The sequence below is a fragment of the Mandrillus leucophaeus genome, unplaced genomic scaffold, assembly GCF_000951045.1.
Source record: "Mandrillus leucophaeus isolate KB7577 unplaced genomic scaffold, Mleu.le_1.0 Scaffold56, whole genome shotgun sequence".
Lineage (NCBI taxonomy): Eukaryota > Metazoa > Chordata > Mammalia > Primates > Cercopithecidae > Mandrillus > Mandrillus leucophaeus.
In genome coordinates, this window is record NW_012106030.1 from 114,348 (window position 1) to 138,374 (window position 24,027).

A 24,027-nucleotide genomic window follows, 5' to 3' on the forward strand; every position below is an offset into this window, starting at 1 on the left:
CCCTCCTTTTGATGATTTTATGTGGCTTCCTTTTGAAGGGGAAAAGAATTGGAACTTAATATCAAACTATTTTAAAATTTCCTTTATTAGAGTCTTACCAAAACTTATACAAACATGATACAAGGTACTAAATAAGCATATTTAGGCATATATCTCTTAAAGAATAAGAATACCACAATAAATACACAAACTGAATATTGATTAAAATTACAGACCGATAAGGCCAGGTGTAGTGGCTCATGCCTGAAATCTTAGCACTGTGGGAGGCTGAGGTAGACAGATCACTTGAGCTCAGGAGTTCAAGACCAGCCTGAGTAACATGGCAAAACCCTGTCTCTACCACAAATACAACATAGCCTGGCATGGTGGTGCATACCTGTGGTCCCAGCTAGAGGCTGAGGTGGAAGGATTGCTTGACTCCAGGAGGTAGAGGTTGCAGTGAGCTGAGACCACACCACTTCACTCCAGCCTGGGTGACAGAGTGAGACCCCATCTCAAATATACACACACACACACATATATATATGTGTGTGTGTGTATATATATATATATAAAAAATAAAATTACAGACCAATAAAATTTAAGTTAACATTAATGTGATGAGTGATGTTTAACTTTGGTTAAATTGCTTTTTCCAGTTAGGCTCTGAGTTTGATGTGTTCCAGTGACTAAGTGGTAATTCAGTGATCTTGTCATCTTTCTCTGTTGGAATCACTAAAAATTTTGATGTGTTCAGCATTCACTGGGCCCCGATTCTTCTCTTTTTTTCATTTGCCTGTGACAATGATAGCACCCCTACCTGGCAAAGCAGGATGGCACCACAGACCGAGGGTTAGCACGGACACTGGGTGGAAATAGGGAATTTCCCGAGGTGGTCCCAGGCATGCTTTTAGTAAGAGCATTGAATAAACATAAAATGGGGAAAATCTTGCCATGAAAAACTCTTGGGTTCCCAATAATACACCCTTGCACCCAGTTTGAAAAATACAGTGTGAGCTGGGCCTTAGGATGCTATGAGGGCAGACGGGCTGGGTGTGCTGCCTCACTAGGGGATGAGGCAGGGAAGGCTTCTGGAATAAAAAGGGCTGAGGGACGACTACTGTCAAACCAAGGTCTCTTTTAAACTGTGCTTATTTATGGCTTGCTGTTTGATTTGGTGCTTTTTCCTTTAATCATGTGGCACCAGGTTTTCCTATCAGTCCTCTGATGTCCTCTGTGGTTGGCAAACACCTACAAGGGGAAGTTGGTCACCTAGGTAATCTCATATTGGTGAGAAACCCAAGGTATCTGAAAGGGGTTTTGTAAGAAAAATTTTAGGATCAGACTATACCAGGAAACAGCTTCCTGCCTAGCTGTAGGTTGTTAATTTGTTTGAATGTTTTCAAACCAGATTACTTTTGGTGTGTTGGATAGGCTTTTGAGTAGGGAGAGATACTATCTTGAGTTGTACTAATAATTTAACTCAACAGCATCTAACAAAGGCAGCTTTATTCTTGGATCATGTATACAGATCATAGTCTGAAGTGGAATAAACAGAATATTGGCCTCAGTGTGAGATGTTATTTAGAACACACTGGAAACATTGTGATGTCATTGTGCACGGAGGCAGGGAAATGTTAGTCTACATTTTATGGAATATCTACTTCAATGTTTGCATTGTACCTGGAGTGATAAAAAGCAAAACAGGTACTCAAGGCCTGTCTGGGTTTTGGCCTTTAGGCACATTCCCCCTCATCACCTTCCTTCCCACTTGGCTGAGCTATGGATGAGAAAACCTAGGTCAATAGTTCACCAACTCGGCTTCAAGCCAGGTGGGCTGACAGTCCTCCTTTGACCATAGGACCCCAGTGCCCGTATCCAGAAGCATCTAAGATCCTGGAAGTCAACTTATATTTTCAATGAATGGGCCAGCTGTGGTGGCTCATACCTGTAATCCCAGAACTTTGGGAAGCTGAGGCGACAGCATTCTTTGAGCCCAGGAGTTTGAGACCAGCCTGCTTGGGCAACATAGACCCCATTTCAATCAATCAATTAATAGCTGAGTGTGGTGGCAGGCATCTGTAGCCTCAACTACTCAGGAGCTGAGGTGGGAGGATCACTGAGCCCAGGAGTTTGAGGTTTGCAATAAGCCATAATTGTGCCACTGCACCCTGGGCAACAGAGCGAGACCCAGTTTCAAAAAAAAAAAAAAAAAAAATCAACTAACGGCACTCATTACGTCTTTCCTCTCAACAGTACCTATTCTCTTACCTATTCACCTCACCCTCAGGAAGCTTTTCTAAGGTTCCTGTTTGTCTATGGACTTTCGTTTCTGCTTCCTGCCTACTCAGAAACATCTATTCCATTCTCCAAGTATACTTTACGTTTGCATACCTCTTTTCACTTTTCTCCATTTTCCCTGAGATCAGCCTAGACAGGTGAGATTGTCCCATTTTATAAATGAGAGCACTGTAGTTCGAGAGGTTAATGACTCGCTCAAGATGCAGAGGAGACTTTAGAGCTTGTGCTTCAACCTGGATGGTTGGAATCCAGTTCTACTGGCTATTCATTAGAATGCTTTATTTTTTCTTAGAAAAAAACTTTAAGAAGGGCATAATTTAGTGATAGAGAATGAGGAACTATATAGTAAGTTTTTAAAAATATGCATATGTTCCCTGCCTGCTCCTGTGATTTGTTCTTGGGTGGGTACATAGTAGCTTTGTCTTTACACTGTGACCCTTTTTGCCGCATCCATCATAATAGGTGAGAACGCCTTATATGAAGGATGCCTGTGACTTGGGTACATCGGAATCTAATACCCTTGAAAGGGGTCTAGGAGACACCTGTTTCTGAGAAGATTCTATTGCATACAATTCATAGACTCTCAGAGTTGGAAGAGACAATATGAGTCATCTGGTTCACCAGGTGTTTGGTTACATTTTTGGTTAGATTCCATATGAGTCCTTAAAGGGTTGTGGAGTGAGTTTGATGAACAATCCTTATTGTTTTGCATGACCCTTCATGGCCTAAAAATAATTCTGTGTTTTACTAAACTAATTAAATGTTGACTATTCAAAAGAAAAAGTTTTTTTTTCCTTGGGTCATTTGGGTTTTGAGATGTTCTATTTGAAACATTTTCCTTAAAATTTGTTACCTGTTAAGAAAATTGCATATTTAAGTATCTGTTGAATGCTACTTAATAAATGTAATTTTCAAAATGTAACTAAATGATGGTAGTTTTTAAAAAAAATATTTATTATTTTATTTTGCTGTTCTTGCATTGCTATAATCTGTTTTTGTTTTCTGTGTTTCTCTCTTTATAAGCTAGATACCAGTTTTCCCCCTAGAATTGTTCACCATTTACCTATGTTTTGTATGACATGCACTTCGGATGCATGTCAATGTTTTCAGTTATTTTGCACTTTTTAGCCAGAGATACAGAAGAAGAGAGGGACACTCGAGATTAAATATTTTAGTGAAAGTTAATGGATGGCATTTAACAAGCCTGGGGTACTTGAAAATTCAGTAAAAAGCAGTAACTAGGGCTGGTTGTTTCCCCTCTTTGCCTTTGAATAGGAGTGCATGCCCACACTGATGGAGTGTCAAGTGCCTGTGCTGTAGGACTACTTAGCAACCTGCCCTTACAAATCTCTATCTTGAACCACTGTTTCTTAGCATTAAAAATAAAGGGTGTATGTACTTAAACCCTGGAGTCAGTGTACAGAGGTCTAACTTCTCACCCCAAAATCATGGGTCATAAAATATTGTGGTCAGGAGAGTGCTTATATGAAGTTTCAAAATTCATTTAGTTGATATATTGTGGTTTGTAGTGTACCTAGGAACATTACATTATTAGTAAGAGGCACATCCATTATAAGTTCTTGGGAAGGTGTATATTTCAACTTAACACATTTGCAGTTATATTTGAAATGAATGTGTTTGCCTAAAAGGACTCACATAGTATCTTTAGTTCCTGTTTAATGCTAAACTTATTCTGTAGACCCAAATGTTTCTAAGACGAGCCTTGCATAGAGGCACCTGGGATATTCTGTTACAAATATCTGTTCTGTCTACATAGCTTCTCCACCTTAAGTGGTTTAACTGGTCCTTTGCAGGGAGTGGAGAAAGGATATCTCAGAAGGCCAAAGGATTAACATTTTCCCACAAAGTCTTTCATGGAAAGTCTAAGAACAGGAGAAGAGAAGTAATAACATGACCTATTCTTCTGTAATTTGCAAACTCATGAAGAGCTTCCATATATAAATTTTACGTGTGTGTGTGTGTGTGTGTGTGTGTGTGTTAAACCCTGTGAGGTCACTATAACAGGTATTATTGTCCCTACTTTTTAAATTAAGGAAAGCAAGTCTAGGTAATAGGCTAAGTCGTTTTCCCGTTGTCACCTAGTAAAGTGGACCCTTCACCCTGGTGTTAGGATCTGAAGTTCTTTGCACTGTTCACTTTGTTTTCCTCAAACACCTTCCCCTTGAGCCTGGAAACTATATCTTCCAGTCTTTTTACTTAAATTTATTTAAGTGGCTGCTGGGGGTCAGCGGGAAGATCAAGGCAGTAACAATGGAACAGGTGTGGCTGATGGAAGGCTGAGATGTCCTCAGCAGCAGAACAGGATGGACAGGCTTTCACACTGTTTATTCATTTGTCCCCTGGCACGACACTCCTTTTGGTGAGCCGCCTTGATGGTTCCCCTGGGTGTTAGCCTGCCCATTGACATTCTTCCTCATATTTCCTTTCTGCTGCTCTCTTCTATGTCCCACTGCTGCCGCTGGTGGATACCATGTTTGGCACAGTAAATCCTGGAACAAGTGATTTTTCACCCTTCTGTTGAACAAGAAGGTCAGGGTTAAAACACAGTATCTATATGGTGGTCAAGTGCAATGGCGGAGTGACCACAAAGGATCCCTGTTCCCAGATACCTTTTATTCCTCAGTGTATACTAAATCATGAGCATTTGTGCATGTCTTTTGAACATCATTTGAAGACTCTTTTCATGATTCTGCACATTCTATCGCATAAATTTAGCAACATTTATTTCAGTGTTCTATTTTGGGTCTTTAGGTTATTTTCTAGTTTTTGCTGTGGTGAATATTATAGAAAAAATTAACTCCTTGGAGAAAAAGCTGTTAACTATTTGAAGAGATACAAGTCTGGTTTAAATGGTTTGCCCTAGTCATTGATTCATCAGTACACTGTAAGTTATTTATAATCAGATAAATACATGATTAGTTTTCTGAAGTAATATAATAGTGATATTAGTTTTATTTTCAGATGGGAAAAATGAGTAAAGATGGTCAGTAACAGGGATAGATTTCATAATTACATCATCAGTATTCTGACCCTAGAATTTTACTTTAGGCTTGTGCTTTTTTAAAACGGTTGTGCAACAACAATATTTTTAATGCAGTAAGTTGATACATAAATGTATAAGTTTGAAAAATGTAAGCCCAGTTGTAAATAATCACCACTTTGTAAGAGTCGCTGCGTCAGTGGCTGGCTTATGTATTTTTGGTGGAAGGTACTCCTCAAACATTTGAGCCTGACTTTTTTTTTGTCATGCATGTAGAAAAGGTTTACCAATTATGAGCAAATTAGTGGAAGTTGAAGAACCAATTTTGGATTACTTAGAGGTTTATTTCCTGGAACTACTGCCTTCAATTTCTTGTGCGGACGGGTAGAGAGGGATGGGGGAGGCATTAGAGGTTTCCATAAAGCTATCAGTCCCTCTCCTAACTTCTCAGTCAGACTCACATCTCCACCCACTGTCCAACATCCAGACACAACAGGCAGTGAGCAGACCAACTTTGTTCCTGGTGTTCTCCCTTTCCTCTCTGGGTTTCTTTTTTCTTTTCGATTTCTTCTCTGGGCTTCTTTTTTTCTATTCAATTTCTTCTCTGGGTTTCTTTTTTTCTATTCAGTTCCTTCTTGGGTTTCTTTTTTCTATTCAATTTCTTCTCTGAGTTTCTTTTTTCTATTCAATTTCTTCTCTGGGTTTCTTTTTTTCTATTCAGTTCCTTCTTGGGTTTCTTTTTTCTATTCAATTTCTTCTCTGAGTTTCTTTTTTCTATTCATTTTTTTCTCTGGGTTTCTTTTTATTTCTATTCAATTTCTTTTCTGGGTTTCTTTTTTCTATACAGTTTCTTCTCTGGGTTTCTTTTTTTCTATTCAGTTTCTTCTCTGGGTTTCTTTTTTCTATTCAATTTCTTCTCTGGGTTTCTTTTTTTCTATTTAATTTCTTCTTTCCCCTGGGGACCAGTGCCTTTTTTCCTACTCAAACCTCCTTTACATGGCATCCACCAAGGCCCATATTTTTGGGAAGGTCCCATTGTCTTTGAGATAATGTCTTTGGGACAATGCGTCATTGTCTTTGGGAAGCAAATTATCTTTGCTGTCCACAGTCAGCAGGAAGTCACCTGACTTTCCCAAATTTGACATTATCTTTTCCAGGTGCACTTGCTCTTAAGAGTGGTCCTAGAAATGTCACTGCCTTAAGCTTACTTTGATTGTGTGGCTAGCTCAGTGCAAGGGTCCCAGCATTCTGTTCTAGTTTTGGGTAAACTTTGATGGAGAGGACCACTAGGTAAAAATGGACTTAGGAACTCATACAGGATTTTTTCAAAAAGGAGGAGGCCTTTAGTGTTAGAAAATAGTGTTTTTTCTTTTCCTAATCTATGGTGGCTGAAATGTGTGAGCATAGGGAAATCTGACTTGAATAAACTCTTAAGATGAGGTAATGCATAATTAATTGCCTGTCTGAATTCTTTCCAAAGTGATGGCTCTTAGTATTCACACTTGTGATAACTTAAGTTTCTTGAGTACAAGAGCCTCAGGACAGCCAATTAAGGAAGAAGAGGCAGTGGTGGTTCTGTTATATAACCTTTCTGCTACTGTAATGGGATAGGTGATTGTCTTTTTTTTCTTAACTTCCAGTGCCTGAAACAGTACATGCAGCTGGCAATCCGAGAAGGATGTGGATCTCCCATCACTTGCCCTGACATGGTGTGCCTAAACCACGGGACCCTGCAGGAAGCTGAGGTATGAATGACTACCATTATCTTCCCCTCTTTCCTATTTATGTTATTTATTAGGATCTTGAGCCCTAATGTATTTCCCTACCAGGGAGTCTAGCAAGAAAATACAGAGGTTAACTTTTTAAAGGAGCACTTTATTGCAACATACCTTTGGATTTTTTATACAGACTGTTAAAGCTGTCATTTATCTCAGTTCTATTTACATATACCATCTTGAGTATTGAAGAAGCTGTAGAATAGGCAAAAGTGCCAGAAATCAATTTACCAAATGTGAAGTTAGGAGGCTGATATCGTTTGGCTCTGGGTCCCTACCCAAATCTCACCTTGAATTGTAATAATCCCCACATGTCAAGGGTGGGACCAGGTGGAGATAATTGAATCATGGGGGCGGTTCCCCCATGCTGTTCTCATGATAGTGAATTCTCGTGAGAACTGATGGTTTTATAAGGGGCTTCTCTGCCCTTTGCTCAGCTCTACTCCTTGCTGCGGCCATGTGAAGAAGGACGTGTTTGCTTCCCCTTCTACCATGATTGTGAGTTTTCTGAGGCCTTCCCAGGTCTGTGGAACTGTGAGTCAATTAAATACCCAGTCTTGGGTATTTCTTCATGGTAGTGTGAGAATGGACTCATACAGAGGCTGAATAGTGAGTCGTCTTGTAAATTGTAATACCCTAAAGATAAATAGGCAATAGAGTGAAATTTCATCTCTTAAAGAAAAATGGGAGTGGGGGCATAGAACTAGGTAGGTAGGTAGAATGTATGATAAACGACTTAATAATTGGAAGCTCAATTTCAAAAAACGCCCATGAAATTTATCGGATACCTGTATTCTAGACCTGTGCTGACTAATCCAGTAGCCACGAGCCACATGTGACTGTTTACAGATTGATTTACTAGATTGATTTAAATGAAATTAAAAATTTAGTTCAATCATGCTAGTCAGTAATTGCTGAGTGTTCAGTCACATGTGGCTAATGGTTACCAGACTGCACAGCACAGAATAAAATATTTCCGTCAGTGCAGAAAGTTCAAATGCATAGTGTTTTAGAATTTTCAGTAAATGGTAGCCACCAGGCACTGACATTTTGAGGATCTAATGTAAGGGACCAGTGTACCCAGACAAGTGGATCAGGATGGGCTATAGTGTCTGTCTTGCAATTCTCTAGAGCAGAGCTTAAGTAGTCTTCTCATTTTCTTTTTTTCTTGCTTCTTGCTTTCTCTCTCTCTCTCTTTTTTTTTTAAGACCTGGTTTTCCTCTGTTGCCCCCGCTGGAGTACAGTGGTGCAATCACAGCTCACTGTAGCGTCAACTTCCTGGGCTGAAGCAATCCTCCCACCTCAGCCTCCCGAGTAGCTGGGACTACAGATGTGCACCACCATGCCTGGCTAATTTTTAATTTTTTTTTTTTTTTTTTGAAAAGACAGGGTCTTTTTATGTTTTCCAGGCTGGGCTCAAGCAATCCTACTGCCTCAGCCTCCCAAAGTTCTGGGATTACAGGTGTGAACCACCACACCTGGCTTCATTTTCTTTGAATAGACATTTTCTCTTTGTATTTTCCCCCTCCTCTGTTCTCCTTATCCTTTCCCCACTCTATACCTTCTCTGTCCTTCTGGTTCTCTTTATCCAGTTTTACTCTAAAAGCAATTTTACTTTTAGACATTAAAACCAGATAAACCCATAACAAGTCTTAAAAATTACAAAAGGAGGCCAGGCGCGGTGGCTCACGCCTGTAATCCCAGCACTTTGGGAGGCCGAGGTGGGCGGATCATGAGGTCAGGAGATCGAGACCATCCTGGCTAACACGGTGAAACCCCGTTTCCATGAAAAATACAAAAAAATTAGCCAGGCATGGTGGCGGGTGCCTGTAATCCCAGCAGGAATTACGCCTCCCAACCCAGGAGGCAGAGGTTGCATTGAGCCGAGATTGCACTACTGCACTCCAGCCTGGGCAACAGAGCAAGACTCTGTCTCAAAAAAAAAAAAAAAAAGAATCAAATGTTCTCTATCAACTTGCTACTGTCTTTTTCAGTGATAAAAATATGTGGTAGTGGTGATTGATAATCATTTTGAATTGAGAATGGAATAGAAGATTATATTGGAGATGTAGGTAGCTGCATCAGTTTACATAGGCCTCCCCCTTTGAAAGTAAATACCACACACATGAATTGGACTGTACCACCTTCATTTCTAACTTGCTTGAGATCAAGATTTTATTGCATACAATTATAACATGTGGCTTATAATCTATGTATTATTGAATATACCACAATGGGGTTCATTCATATATGCTTGACTAGGTTCTATCTCCACGACTACTACTTCCTTCTATCTTTTAAAAAATGTTTAATTACACAGGTAACACATAAATATACTTTGCTTGTTAAAAATAATTCTGATTAAGCCTGGTTCCCTTTGTCCTGCTGCTATTTATATTACAACACGTGATTCTTCATTCTTCATTGTCTTACCAAATGCATTTAAGTCTAACATTTCTTCATCTTCAAAGGATGGCAGGAATGTAAGCTCTTTCCTCTGAGCACTTCCTTATGCAGGTCTAACTTACAAAATTGGCTGTGCTCCATGTATCTGCCTTATTGATTTTTCCAAATTGGCTCAGCTGTGATTATGCCTCCTAACTTTTATCTATCAAGAGTAGCCTCCTTAGTGACGCGCTTAATGCCCAGTTCAAGTACAATTGACCCTCAGTGTCCATGGGTTCTGCATTTGGGGATTCAACTGCACATGGAAAATACTCAGAAAAAAATATTTTTACTGAACATGTACAGACTTTTCCTTGTCCTTATTCCCTAAACAATACAGTATAATGATTTACCTAGCATTTGCATTGTATTAGGTATTATGAGTAATCTAAAAATGACTTGAACTATACAGGAGAGAGGATGTGCATAAGTTATATTCTAATACTACCCCATTTTATTTCAGAGACTTAAGCATCTGAAGATTTTGGCATCTATGGGAGGTCCTGGAACCAGTGCCCTTCAGATACTGAGGGATGACTCTACTGTTCCCTTGTATAGGAAATGGTAGAAAATGGCAGCTTCCCTTTCAGTGTCATGGAAGCTGCTGAGAGATAGTGACTCAGGAGGACTTGTGGCTAGAGGTGAACCCACTAGGAGCCAGGGAAAAGTAAAACTTTCCTCTATTGCATCATCTGGTACTTTTAGCTTTTGCTCTGCAGACCTTTTCCAATGTACTTGATCTCGTAGTCGTGTCCAACATGAAATTATGAAAAGCAGGACACAGATTGTTTATTCCAATAGCATTACTTCAGGCAAAGCCCTTGCTTGAAGTTAGTAGCCCTGTTAAAACAGGTGATGTCTAATTTAAGCAGCTCCTGTATAGTTTATTGAAGTAGCATCCATCACTTCCTGGGGAAGCCTGAACCATTTGTCTGGGCTGTGTAAATTTTGAGTGGTGAGTGCATATACCTATTTGAATAGTACCTGCCATTACATGGCCTGAGAATTTTAACTTCTTCCAATTGCTAGGTGTCAGTGGAGGGCAGGGAAGAGCTTGTCACTCACTAATCTTCTTTCCAAGCCCTGGAACACTGAAATGACCAGCCTGCCTTTTACTGCTAGTGCCCCAGTGTGCACCAGAGAAAGGGTGGGTGCAGCTGCTCTCCCCAAGAATGGAGGCTTCAGAATTTCTATAGGAGGGGATTTAGGGCAGGGCCCTCTGGAGACCTGGATTAGAGGTATGGTGGAGGAGGGATCGAGTACTGGGGAATTTGAAGTTATGTTTGCAAAATAAATATAGTTTTTACTCAGATTACATGTTTATTTGGGTGGCTTTGGGAAAGTTGGCTACAGTGATAGGGAATCCAAGTGTTTTTCCTACATCCTCTGCTTCCACTTGCATCTCTTAACATTCTTCCTTCCCATTATCATGGTGGGAAGCTGGGGCAAAGAAAGGATGAGAATGCCCAGGCAAGAGGCCATATTCCTGTTACTGTGGTGTAAGGATCTGAATGGGAAGGGGTGAGTGTGTCTGTAATAACCTTTGGCTGCAATATATCTTGGCTGGAGAAAAGTAAACCTTTGGGATGGTGGGGAATAGAGGAATCCGCCAAGCCAGAGTTAATAGATGTTTTTGAGTTTCCTGGCTGAATTACATTTTAGAAAGTATTTAAAACTTTGTTTTAAAATGTACTTAAAACTGTATAAGTGGGTAATAAGATTTCTAAGATTCTTCTTTAACTAATGGCACATAGAAAACTAAGCCACCATGGGTTGAATGTGTCACGTGAGTGTATGGATGTGTCCCTTTTACTTATGACTGAGTGGAGGGAGAAAAGGCAGGGGATGATATGTGGAAAGATGATCTTGGTTAGATCATGTACAGAGACTTCTGTAGCACATGTGAAACAAAGAACAGCGAAAGCTGCCCTCTCCAGTGGACTGCGAAGATCTGTGATCCTGGAATTCCATTTCTTGCCTTCTGCCTCTCAGACAGTGATGCCCACATGTGGTTTCTAATCAGGACTTTTTATCTAATATTCAGTTGAGAGACTTCACCTTGTTAGTTTCACTCAGGTGAATGGGCGAATGTGCTGTTTTCCTCCTCTGTTAGGAAGACCAGCTCTCGTTCTCTGGGTTATGAAAACATTTTTAGTTCCTATGTTAATGTGATTAGACATTGATCCGCAAGGTGAGTGTTATTTCCCCTGCCTTGCATTTTGCAAGTCATAGCATCCTCCAAATTGCCCAAACCTCAACAGGTTGTAATGATCTACTTACTAGTGGTCAATTCCATCTCCAGATGCACTGATATGTTTTTTTATTTGTTTGCCCTGTTTAATTTTTTAAAAGCAACTGTAGCGGAAGCATGATTTGAAGGACCAAACCTAAGTGAAGTCTGGGCGCCTTTTCCTTCTGTCCGGACTTTCCAGACTCTGATGGGTAACATTTCTCTAAAGCCTATCCCCAACTTCTGTTTCACTTTTTTAATTGAGTGTTTTTTTTCCTAACTAAAACGCAATATACATTGTATTTATTAACATTTCTTATGGGAACTCATACCACTTTTGGCATCAATACTTTTGTGATGAGCAGGCTCCCCTTTCTGCCTCTCTTTCTTTTTTGCAGGGGGGTGGGGGGAGGTGGGTAAGGTCAGTGTTAGTGTAGATGATGATGCTTGTTTAAATATTATGATCGTGGTTAATACTGATTAACAGGGTGTGCCTGACTTTTCATTTCTTCTTGGTGTGTACGTTAGAGAGATTAATTCACAGTTATGTGTAACTGTTATAGCACTCCTGTGTGTAGATGTGGTCTGGCTTCCCTGGATATGCTCTGCTAGGGATGGAATGGAAAAGGGAAGACATTCAGCTGAGTAGAAACTGAGTATTTTTTTCTTCTTCTTTTTATTTATTTATTTTTGAGACAGAGTCTTGCTCTGTTGCCCAGGCTGGAGTGCAGTGGCATGTTCTCAGCTCACTGCAACTTCCACCTCCTGGGTTCCAGCAGTTCTCCTGCCTCAGCATCCTAAGTATCTGGGATTATAGGTGCCCGCCACCATGCCCGGCTAATTTTTGTGTTTTTCATAGAGATGGGGTTTTACCATGTTGGCCAGGCTGGGCTCAAACTCCTGACCTGAAGTGATCCGCCCGCCTTGGCCTCCCAAAGCGCTGAGATTACAGGCATGAACCACCTTACCTGGCCAGAACTGAGTATTTAAGAAGGATCATAAGGTTCATTTTTATCAGAAATGAAACAAAACAAAATAGTGATTGTGAGCTAAAGTTAGTAACTTTTGTTATTATTATTCTGATATTATTGCTCTTACTCTATTAACATGAAACTGAATGTATTTTATCTTTGAATTAAAGTTTGGGTTTTTCCCCCCCTTTGGAAAGAGTTTCTAGAATGATGATGAGGAGCAAAAGTTGTCTTTTGTGCTTGGATGGGAGGAGAGATAAATTTCTGTTTAACATTAAATTAGCACAGCTTTCAAAGGAGAAGTAGCAAAAATTAACTTTGTAGACTGTTAAGTAGTTGATCTGAGGATAGTGGTCTCATGATAGCTGAGAATTACCTAGAGAGCTTTGCTTTTACTGCTCGAACATGGATTTGGTTAGTAATGAATTAGAAGCCACTGAATAAAATAAATGTCTGTAGTCTATGCTGACTGAAATTTAAAAAATGAATAAATAGAGAAGGGACAGCTTTCTCTTACAGTGGAATTTTAATCACCAGTACAAAATGAATGATGGAAATAGAAAAATCACTAAGCAAATATTACAGTAATAATTATTTTTGGCAAGAATTATCAGTAGATACAAAAATTAGTGGGCAAAGTTTGATTAGAAACAGGATTTTGCATAGTTTCAAAATATCTCCCTACAAGATACTTGTTAATTCCAAATGATGGAGAAACTGGCAGATACCACCTTAACCACATTAAAAAGTTAACATCATCAATAATGAGACATGTTGTCCTCATGTAACTCCTGATAGCCCCAAGGACACATCTGTGATATTCTTGCCAAAAATGCATAACCTCAGTCTAATCATGAGAAAATATCAGACAAATCCAAATTAGGGGAACATTGTACAAATAACTGGCCTGGACTCTTCAAACTCATCAAAGTCACGAAAGGCAAAGATAAATTGAAGAACTGTCCCAGATTGGAAGGTCAAGGAGATACCACAACTAGATACAAGTTGGTCACCTTGATTGGATCTTAGACTGAATAAAAGACCTTAGTGGGACAATTAGTGAAATCTGAATAAGGCCTGAAGATGTTTTAATTCTATTGTATCAAAATATAAATTTCATTATTTGAGTACTATGATTATCGTTAGGGGAAGTTGGAATGGCATTTAGGAACTAAATTTAGAAAGTGTTATCATTAGGGGAAGTTGAGGGATTGGCATTTGGTAACTCTATACAAGTTTTGCAACTTTTTATGTAATGGTCTGGTGTGATTTTGAATGATTTGGAAATTCTCGGTTGGTAGGAAGACGATAAATGTATACCACAAGATACCTCTTTATAATCTCTCTTATTCTCTAGGATAGTCAGGTGTAGCAGTCAATTTTAGAGTACTTGTGAATATCCTCAAAAAATTGGTTGTAGCCCGTTTACCTGCAGCCTGATTCAGTCTTCTAATCATCATCCTAACACAAGGATTAATATTTCAATTTTACAGTTGTAGAAATGGAGGTCTCGAGCAATAGTGACTTAGCTCCAAATGACAGCGGAACCAGGAAGTTAACATTTTGTATCATTTGTTGTTGTTGTTGTTGTTGTTGTTGTTTTTGTGCAGCTCTCATCTAAAGCCAAAAGTATAATAGAAATATTTCAGAAAATTGGTTATATTCTGCAAAATCCAACAGACAAAATCAAGGGGTAGACCTTCTGTGAATCTTATGTTTATTGCTTTCTAAGTAATTTCAGCCCCTTGAGTGTACTTCTGTATGTCCTGCCTCATTGTGTGCCAGGCTTCCAGACCAAAGCTTTACTCATGGTAAGCTATCAACAGATATTTAGAAAAAATGTGACTGGGTGCAGTTGGCTCATGTCTGTAATCCCAGCACTTTGGGAAGCCAAGACAGGAAGATCACTGGAAGCTGGGGGTTTGAGACCAGCCTGGGCAACATAGTGAGACCCCATCTCTACAGAAAATTAAGAAATTATCCAATTATGATGGTGCGTGCCTGTAGTCTCAGCTACTTGAGAGGCTGAGGAGGGAGGATTGCTTGAGCCTGGAAGTTTAAGGCTAACGTGAGCTGTGATTGTGCCACTGTACTCCAGCCTGGGTTGACAAAGTGAGACCTCATCTCCTAAAAAACAATAATAATAGAAAAGATGTAAGTCTGAATGAGGGGAACTGGGGAAGAGAATGGTGCATTCTGTGGGTGTCTTCATTCCAAAAGGACAAAATAGAATGAGAAGCAATGTAATTAACTTCTTGTAATCACAACTTTCAATTAAAAAATTGATTTACCTTAGTAAGTCTTAGTTCCATACAACCTTTGACTTCAATAAGAAATCCAAAGTAGCATAAAATACCAAAAATTAGAAATCTATGACTTCCCTGTTGGCAATAGTGTGTACTCCAGTGAAATTTATTTTTCTAATTTAAAATTAAACATCCATCTCTACAGTTGTTTACTTTTTACTGCATGAATTTCTGTCATTTTTCACATTAGCATTTCATCTGTATCTAAAACATCTTCTGTTTGCCTTGTCTTCCATAAACTGTATTTGACTTTTATATAAATTGCTCATCATTGAAAAGAGAATCAGAATTTTTAGGGGTTGACTTTGAAGGATTTAAAAGGAGGTCGTCAATCCAAAAACTATTTTAGATGAGGGTGAGTGGGGTACAGGACTGTCTTCTAGAATCAAAGAGGGTGGGTGGTTAAAAAAAGATTCATAGAATACTATTGAAGTCTCTTGGGCCCAGGTGGTATCATCCCCAAGTCATGTTGATCCAGCAGTTGACATAGCATTTGTTTGTCTTCCACCCATGATGCATTAGTGACAAATTCAGGAACTAAACTCTGGTTCCTAAATGCTTCCTATCACTTCATTTGCCTGTACCTTCTGTCTCCAACTCTGAATTTTATTTGAGACACCTTTGTCTTTCAGGAAAGATGTCTGGGTAGCATTATAACAGATGAATAAACCTGACTTTCAATGTGATGAAAGTCCAACCATACCATTGAAAGAACTATGGTAAAATACATGTAACATGATATTGGGCATAATTTGTTTTTTTGTAAAAATGCTAAGGAGCTTTAATTTAAGGTACCACATGAAAATGCAACATTTTCTCCCCAATTGGAGAAAGAAAATTTGGATAAAAATGTTTTTATAATTAAAGTTATGTTTTACCATACTTTATGTGGAATGAGGAAGACCAAACTTGTTTTGTGGTCCTTTATACATGTTAGCTAACTTAGATTCATTTGTGAAATGAATAAGGGAAAGGATTAGATTTTGAATGCATTATAAAAGGTATAATATTTGTTAAATACAATTTTAGCTGCATCATTTTCTTACTCCAGTGTTCTCAAAGCAGATGTCCTTTCCTTAGTTGCAAGAATGTCAATGTAGGTATATTTTGTGCCAAAAAAAGTTGATGGTTTCGAGTTGGAATTGTCAGGGCTAAAACTCTGTCCTGTATCAACTCACTGGATGTCTGGAAGGCTAATATCAAATCCTTTAATTTTCTCATATGTAAATCTTTAAGTTATGTCAATATCTTTACATTTGATGTCAATGGAATTAAAATGTTTAGAATGCTGGTTTAAGAGCAGTTAGCTTTTCCTGCATCTGCCTTTAAAAATGAGTAATTTGAAATGTCATTCAGTTAAGTATGAATTGTTGTTTACTAGTAAACCTTTGGTTTATATTGCCATCTGAAATGGAATAGGGGTCTAGTTGCAAGAAATATTTTAGGCATTTCTTTTCTACTGGGGTCTGGGATGTCAATGTCCCATAACCGGGGGCTCCAGGAAGTGACTCTTGTCAGAATAAATGATTTTTATATTGTTTAAAAGGTAATCTTTCCTAGGTGACAAATGACATTTGCATAATTCCTGAGTTGCTGTCTACCTGACTTTAGTTTTTAAGGATTCCAAAGCTAGAGCTATAACTTCAAAAAATTATTAAATGAAGATATAGAGAAAGGAAGCATCTTTAATATATAAATATGAATAGTGTTAGAAGAACCTGTAATAAAATTTTGTTGTCCGGTCTTGGTAGCTACTGACTGAAGGATAGAAGGTGATCAATGAGAACCCTTGAGCAGTGATTCTCAGCTGTGGTGGTGGAGTGGGGATGACTTTAAAATTGTTGCATGTGTTTTACTACATGAACAGTGTAGAGAAAAAGAGGTTTGCAAACAGTTGGTGTAGAGGAAGTATAATAAGCAAAGCCAGAAAGAGAAATCAAAAGGCTGGTAACTCAGGGCCCTATGATGACTGAAGTCTCAACCTTTTATGTCTCTGGTTTCAGATTGCCTGTTTGGTACCTGTGGACCAGTTTCAGCTTTATCAGAGGTTAAAATTTGAAAGAGGTATGAATTCTTCTTTTTTTCCTGATGGTGAATGTGGTTTTACATGTGTCATTTTTACACTAACCTGCATGGAAGATAAAGGCAGCTGTCGGCTGTCAACAAAGCCACACGGGTACTCCGAAAGGAGGATACTGTAGTTGCAACATAAAATTTCAAGCCTCTCAGCTACCACCAGAAAAAAATGCAGAATAGCATGAAACTTTCCTTATGTTGTTTGTTTTGTATTTTTAATTTGGCTTATGTAAGAAAGGTTTTGCGAAATTTAGATGGCTTTGTAATCACAATAATACAAAAGAAAGTGACTCTCAAAATGGGTTTTACCACTAATTTTCGATTCTTGAAGATCACTTGGAAACATTACCAGCCAAAACATCTTTACTGCTCCTCAAAATACTCACCACCTGCTTTTTTGATACTACTTTTGTAATCATGTAATAACAGACTGTGGATATGTATCATTCTTGTGCAATTTACAATGTATTGGACTGATTTTCTTTCTGACTTTGGACTTGGGGTAACTTATATAGCTTTTCTATTTAGCTATAAGAATTATGTTTTTACTTCATTTGGCTTTTGACAGATATTTTTTAGGAGCCATTTCCCTCTTGTCATACCCTAATCTATTTTTGAGGTAAATGGACTATTTCTTAGTGTCTCAGAAGTAGGAAAAAAATTGTTTCTCCCAGAACTCACTGGACTGGTATAGTCTCATTGAGTATATTAAACTGAAGCCTAGCATGAACATAAAGTTTTCTGATTGCTAACTTTTAAATATGGATTAGTAAAGTCTAGAGGTGAGGGTGGCAGGGCGGGGGGAATGAATATTTGTCATGTGCCAGTGAGTTTGGTCAGTACAATTATTTTTATCTCATTTACTTTTTACAACTACCCTGAAAAATAATTCTTACAGGAAAAAAGAAAAAAAACATAAGAGCATGAAGAGGGGTAGAGTAGGAATGCTTGTTGGGGATTCATAGGTTGTTAATCGCAACCTTAGATCTAGATCTGGCTTGGTCTCATAGGAGAAGAACACTGCCTTTGTTTTTGTATGTGTGTTTTTTTTTAAATCCAGCAGCCAAAACCAGATTCATCTCATGGGTGGATTACTTAACTCATAAGGCTGATATATTAAGCTAAATTTACAGGAAAAAAAAAAATCTTGGACTAGGTTGTTTGAATTCCAAATGGTGGGTACGTTTTAGCTGTATATCCAGATGGGAAGTAGGAATAATAGTTTATAATGTTGAACATGGAATCAGAACCAGGGAGTCAGACGGATTTTAGGTTTAATGGATGATGATGTAATCTGATGCTTCTGTCCTGTGATAAGTTAATGATGGGGGTAGTTAATATTGACCCTCTCTAATCCATCCACATGGGCTGATTAGATTGTGTATTATAACGCCAGATGTGATAGCTAAAGATAAGAGCATTAACCATCTGCCCTGCCATTTTCCCACTTTATCCCAATATCCTCCACTATAAAAATCAATTATAATTAGAACATGGACATTCCTAGTATTCACCCTGTGGATGACTGGCTGTAGCAAGTACCATGATTTGAGGGCTTTTACCTGGAGAAAGCCTAAAGAGTTAGGTTGGATTTTCAGGCTGCTGCTTAAGTGGTGAGATGTGACCTATCAACCATGTCAGTCCTACTCAGTCACTGGGACTCAGTCTATTTATAGTATTCTCATGCCTCCATCAGCACTTCTCCTCTCCCATGACTGCCTGTTACTTCCCCGGCTAACTTCACTGCCCCATATGTCAGCAACAGGCCTTATTCCTAATTGTTTTACATTTTAGGTAACACATCTGTTACCTCAAATGGCTTTTTGTAATTAGAATATTCTAATATTACCAGGAATTACAGCTTTCTGTGGGTTGCTTCTCACTGATGAATATAAAGTTTTGGTTTATTTTAGAATGGTAGCTAAGAGCCTGAGTGCAATTGCAGGCTCCACCACTGGTAAGCTGTGTGACCATGATAAGGTCCTCAATATTTCTGCATCTCAACTTCCTCATCTGTGAAATGGGGATAACGAGCATCTCTAAACCATAGGGTTGTGATGAGGATTATGTAAATTAATACTTGTAAAGCACTTCCTGTGAGTGCTTCCTGTGTCTCAGTGTTCAAAATTTTAACAGTCGTTGGCAATAAAAATAAGTTAAAGTTAGCACCTTTAAATTAAATTATTCTCAATGTTCTTCTCCTGTACACTTTTTTTCCCCATGAGATAACCATACTGTTCTTCAGGAAACATCATACTGAAATAGATATTATTGATTGTCTTGTTGTCAGTGGGATTAGAACACTTGAAGTTAATTGGCACCATCCATCTTTATGTGGGGCAAGGTAGATGTGGAAAATCATTGGCCAAGATTTTCACTCTTTCCCCAGATAGTGGTTGGCTTTTTGAGTTTCAAGTAGTATTCAAACCTACTTGTGACTGGCTTATTCTTTCATTAGACATGATAATATGTTCAGTCTGGCTACAATTAAGTTGGGCAGGCCTCTGAGCCAGTCTGTCTTTCTTAGGTGGTGATGGCGTATTTCTACTTTGCTCTGTTACAAATTGATCAAATAGTTTTATTCATACATGGAATTTATTTTTTTTTTTTTTCTCACGAGTTCTAGGCAGATGCCCCACTATGGATCCCATGCATTGACAATTCATGTTGTTGTTCTTACTTTATAGATGAAGAAACTGAAAATAGGGCAGATTGAGACTTGCCTAGGACCACAGAGACTGTGACTAATCTTCCTCATCTATACAAATGTTAAAATTCTATACTTTTCTTTTTGTTATTAAACATATACCTAACATAAAAGTTGACATTTAAACCATTTTTAGATGTACAATTCAGTGACATTAATCACATTCATACAGTTAGGCAGCCATCACCACTGCTTCTGAAGCTCTTTCGTGGTCCCAAATTCTGTAGCCGTTAACCAATAAGTCCTCATTCCTCCTCTCTGCAACCCCTAATAACCTCTAATCCACTTTCTCTTGTTTGCCTATCCTAGATATTTCATGTAAGTGGAACCATACAATAGCTGTCCTTTTGTATTTGTCTTATTTACTTAATAAATGTTTTTCAAAGTTCCATTCCTGCTGTAGCATATGAGAATTTCATTTTTTAAGGCTGAGTCATCCATTTTATGTTTTTAACGTCATTTTGTTTATTCATCTGTTGATGGACATTTCAGTTGTTTCCACCTTTGGCTGCTGTAAGCAATGCTGCTGTGAACACTGGGGCGTAACTATCTGAGTTTCTGCTTTCAGTCCTTTTGGGTAAAGTAATAGAAGTGGGATTATGGGATCATATGGTAATTTTACATTTATTTTTTGAGGAACTGCCAAATTGTAAAACCCTATAATTTAAATATAAATTTAATTAGACATCTTACTGTCATAAAGTATTGCAGTATGTTAGATTTAGTGACCTTTTGATTTAAACCCCTCATTTTATAAAAAACGTGATTGAGGCCCAGAGACAATTTCCTCGTAGGTGATTTTGTTTTTATTTTATTTATTTTTTTTGAGATGGAGCCTCATTCTGTCGTGCAGGCTGGATTGCAGTGGCACGAACTTGGCTCACTGCAACTTCTGCCTCCTGGGTTCAAGCAATTCTCCTGCCTTAGCCTCCAGAGTAGATGGGATTACAGGTGCCCACCACCACACTTGGCTAATTTCATATTTTAGTAGAGATGGGGTTTTGCCATGTGGGTTAGGCTGGTCTCGAACTCCTAACCTCAGGTGATCCACCCACCTCGGCCTCCCAAAGTGCTGGGATTACAGGCATGAGCTACTGCGCCTGGCCTCTTAGGTGATTTTGGAAGGCAATTTGTAATCATGTAATTCTTCATTACCATCCATTATAATTATTATTGGAAAATGGACATTTCAAGTAAGAGTAAATTTAAGTTAATAGAGTGCTACATAATGGAATTTACATGGTTGGGATACACTTTATCTAATCCTATCTAAACTTTATCTAAAGTATATAAAATAGACTTCTTATCTACCTCAAACTCAAGACCTTCATCAGCTAGGTGACTTTGAGATCTATGTTGTGAATGTATATTTAATGTGAAACCATTTATAAGGGGATATGGGGGTGCATTAAATACCCACTAATGTTGTTAATGAGTTAAATGATGAATTGACTGAAAGAAAATCTCATTGCTGGACTGTGAGACAGAACTGTAGAGATAGCTGCTGCTCTGGAAAAACGTAGAATCAGAGTAGATGCAGCACTATTTCTTAGTTATGAAAAATCATCCTTAGTTTTTTCTAATTAGTGTCTGCCAAGTTCTTTTAGTCTTTAGCTTGTTGTTCAGTGTATTAATTGTCCTCTGCTTTGTGTTACGTATTTGATTAGCTTGTCCTTTATGTCTTTGTCTTCAGCTAAGTCTGACAGAAAATATTTTGAATAGGATTGCACAAAAATCATCTTGCTGCTTATGCAACTCAAAGAAACACTATCTGATATTGGTTGGTTATTCTACCCACTTTTCACCCATCTGCGACTTTTCCTCTGGCTACCACTATGTTTCTGGCTTTCTCTTTCTGCATCAGTTTTCCAGTATTAACAAGGAAAAGGGAATGCTAAGTTTGGCATGGATTAATGACCACTGCTTTACTTTCCAGTGGTTCTCCAAGTACATGCCTGATGATTAATGCTAGAATTTTTCTTGCCTCTTGTTTCCAGAGTCTACTTTTCCAAAATAGTTTTTTTTTGAAAATTGGGTTAAGATGATCCATCTCGAGTTCTTAAGCACTTTTCCTTTTTTTGTGACCTCGTTTGACTTTCTATAACTGTTCCTCGCTAGGGTGATGTATCTGTTCTTGAATATTTATTTATATTATCATATAGCAGTTTAAGAACTCTTACAGAGGGGTTGTGTCATATTGTTCTCCTTCATTAAAAAAAGTGAAATAGGAAGTTGTCTTTCTGTTGTTGTCTGTTAATATTACTGGCTTCACTCCTGTATTCATTATGTGCTTACTGATGTATTGCGTGTCTATCCTATGCCAGGTGCCGTTCCAGTGCTTCTTCAAGCTGTGGTTCCATCTTTCTTTGAAAGCCCTTTTGTTCTCAGCATTCTCCTCAAGCCTCCTTTCATTTTGTGTCTTCACATTTATGACATAACTGTAGTTTCACCTTACTCTTTTATTTCTTCTTGGTGACATGCTTCCACCCCAGCTTTTGTATCTGATCATAAAAGGTTTTATTCCATCGGAGCTCCCTATGTAGTTATGTAGTTTCTTTTAGTGATTTTCCCCCTATTTTTAGACTGTGTGATGCTTAAGTACTTTGCTCAGTTTGATTTTTTTTTTAACACCTCCCATACCTCAGTCTACTAAAACAGTTTTGTTTATTACAGCTGATAATTAAATTAAGTGCATGGTGTTTCCCACAATAATAAAAGTTCGTGTGATGTCTTTTTTGGCACAATGGTGGAGAATGACAGAAAAACCACTCCTGCTAGGAGAAAGAATGTACAACAGAATCAAAAGGAAACTCAGCATATGTAATGGGGATGGTGCCAGGTGGGAAAACCAAGGGTTTTAGATTGAGATTTTGAAAACTGAAAGCAATCATTAAGGTCAGATATGGTCTTTAGGTCTCATGGCAGTTTTAATTTCCCAGAATGTTTCTGTTTCCCAGTAATAGTTAGAATACAGAAGTAGAAAATAGTTTTAAATAGCATTTTCTTTGCGTTGCATAATTTACATGAACATGCAGAGTCTCAAGATCAAATAGCTGTGGGGCTTTGCTTCAGTAATCAATTTGACTTTTTGTAAGTAAATTGCAGTTTACATCTTTCAATGTGTCTCTATCTCTGATGTAAATATGTCAGAGTTAATCACTTCTAAATCATGTATAGTAATATAAAATTTTGAGGGCACTATTATTTAGGGGCTGACTTACAGGTCCCTGGTTTCTCTTTTACTAGATTTCTGAACTTTTTCCCATCTCAAAGCTACATGATGTTTTCATCACTGCTGATGCAGAAGTAATTAGTTGACTAGGCATCAGTTCACTTTCTTCCAACATTGGAATAGAAATTTGAAGGGGGAGCAACCGGACCTTCAACTTCTGGATAATTGTGCATTTTGTATATCTATATTATAACTGTGTTTCCTAGGCCAAAAGCCAGGAAGTAGAATTGAATTTACAATAAAAGTAATAAAAAGTGCTGAAAAAAATATCCTGTGACTCCTATGGGGCTCCACTTTGTCTCAAATTCCTTACAGATCATTGGTGTGAGGAGAGAAGGAGAAGAAGAACAGCTCTTCATGTGATAGCAATCTGACTTCCCACTGGTGTCTACCAGTTTGTTGCTTTTAGCTTGGGTTCTGTGTAGTCCCGTTAGATGCCAGGGCTGTTGGTGTCTGATGACTCTTCTGCATTTTTTCTATTTCTACTAAACCTGGCCTCTAGACCACTTGTATACCGTACATTGGCTTTTCCCTGTATCTGCTCTTCTAGGAGCTGAACTGAAGGGCATTCTGAAGTGTAGGTGCCATGCTGTGCTCGGACGTCTTTTCAGTGGAATCTGGCCAGACTTCTATGTCTGGATCCCTGTTTTTTTGGGGGAAGCACTTCTTCAAAAGTGCCCTATTGCAAATATCTCTCTGGGTTGTTACTGCTGTTCTCTGGAAATATCTGAATGTAGGGCTAAACAATCTAGAACTTGGCTACATATGCTATCATTATCTTTTTTATTATGTGAAATTGATTTACTGATGCTATGTCTTATCTTTCTGTTATGCCACTCTATTTATTTACACAAATGCATCATTCTAGGCATCTTGCTAGGTCAGTGATTGTCAGAGAAGGGTGAATGTATCTCCCAGGGACATTTGGTGATGTCCAAAGACATTTTTGATTGTTATGACTTGGGTGGGAAGCTACTGGCATCTAGTGGGTAGAGGCCAGGGAT

General features: G+C 38.4%; 1 protein-coding gene across 1 annotated transcript in view; it reads left to right on the top strand.

Annotated features, from left to right (window-relative positions):
- Positions 1–24,027, top strand: part of RNF144B (ring finger protein 144B) — an 81,685-nt gene that overhangs the window by 35,452 nt on the left and 22,206 nt on the right. Inside the window, exons 3-4 of the mRNA XM_011998161.1 lie at positions 6,922–7,026; positions 17,012–17,072. Coding sequence (XP_011853551.1) covers positions 6,922–7,026; positions 17,012–17,072 — 166 coding nt within the window. The remainder of the gene's footprint in view (positions 1–6,921; positions 7,027–17,011; positions 17,073–24,027) is intronic.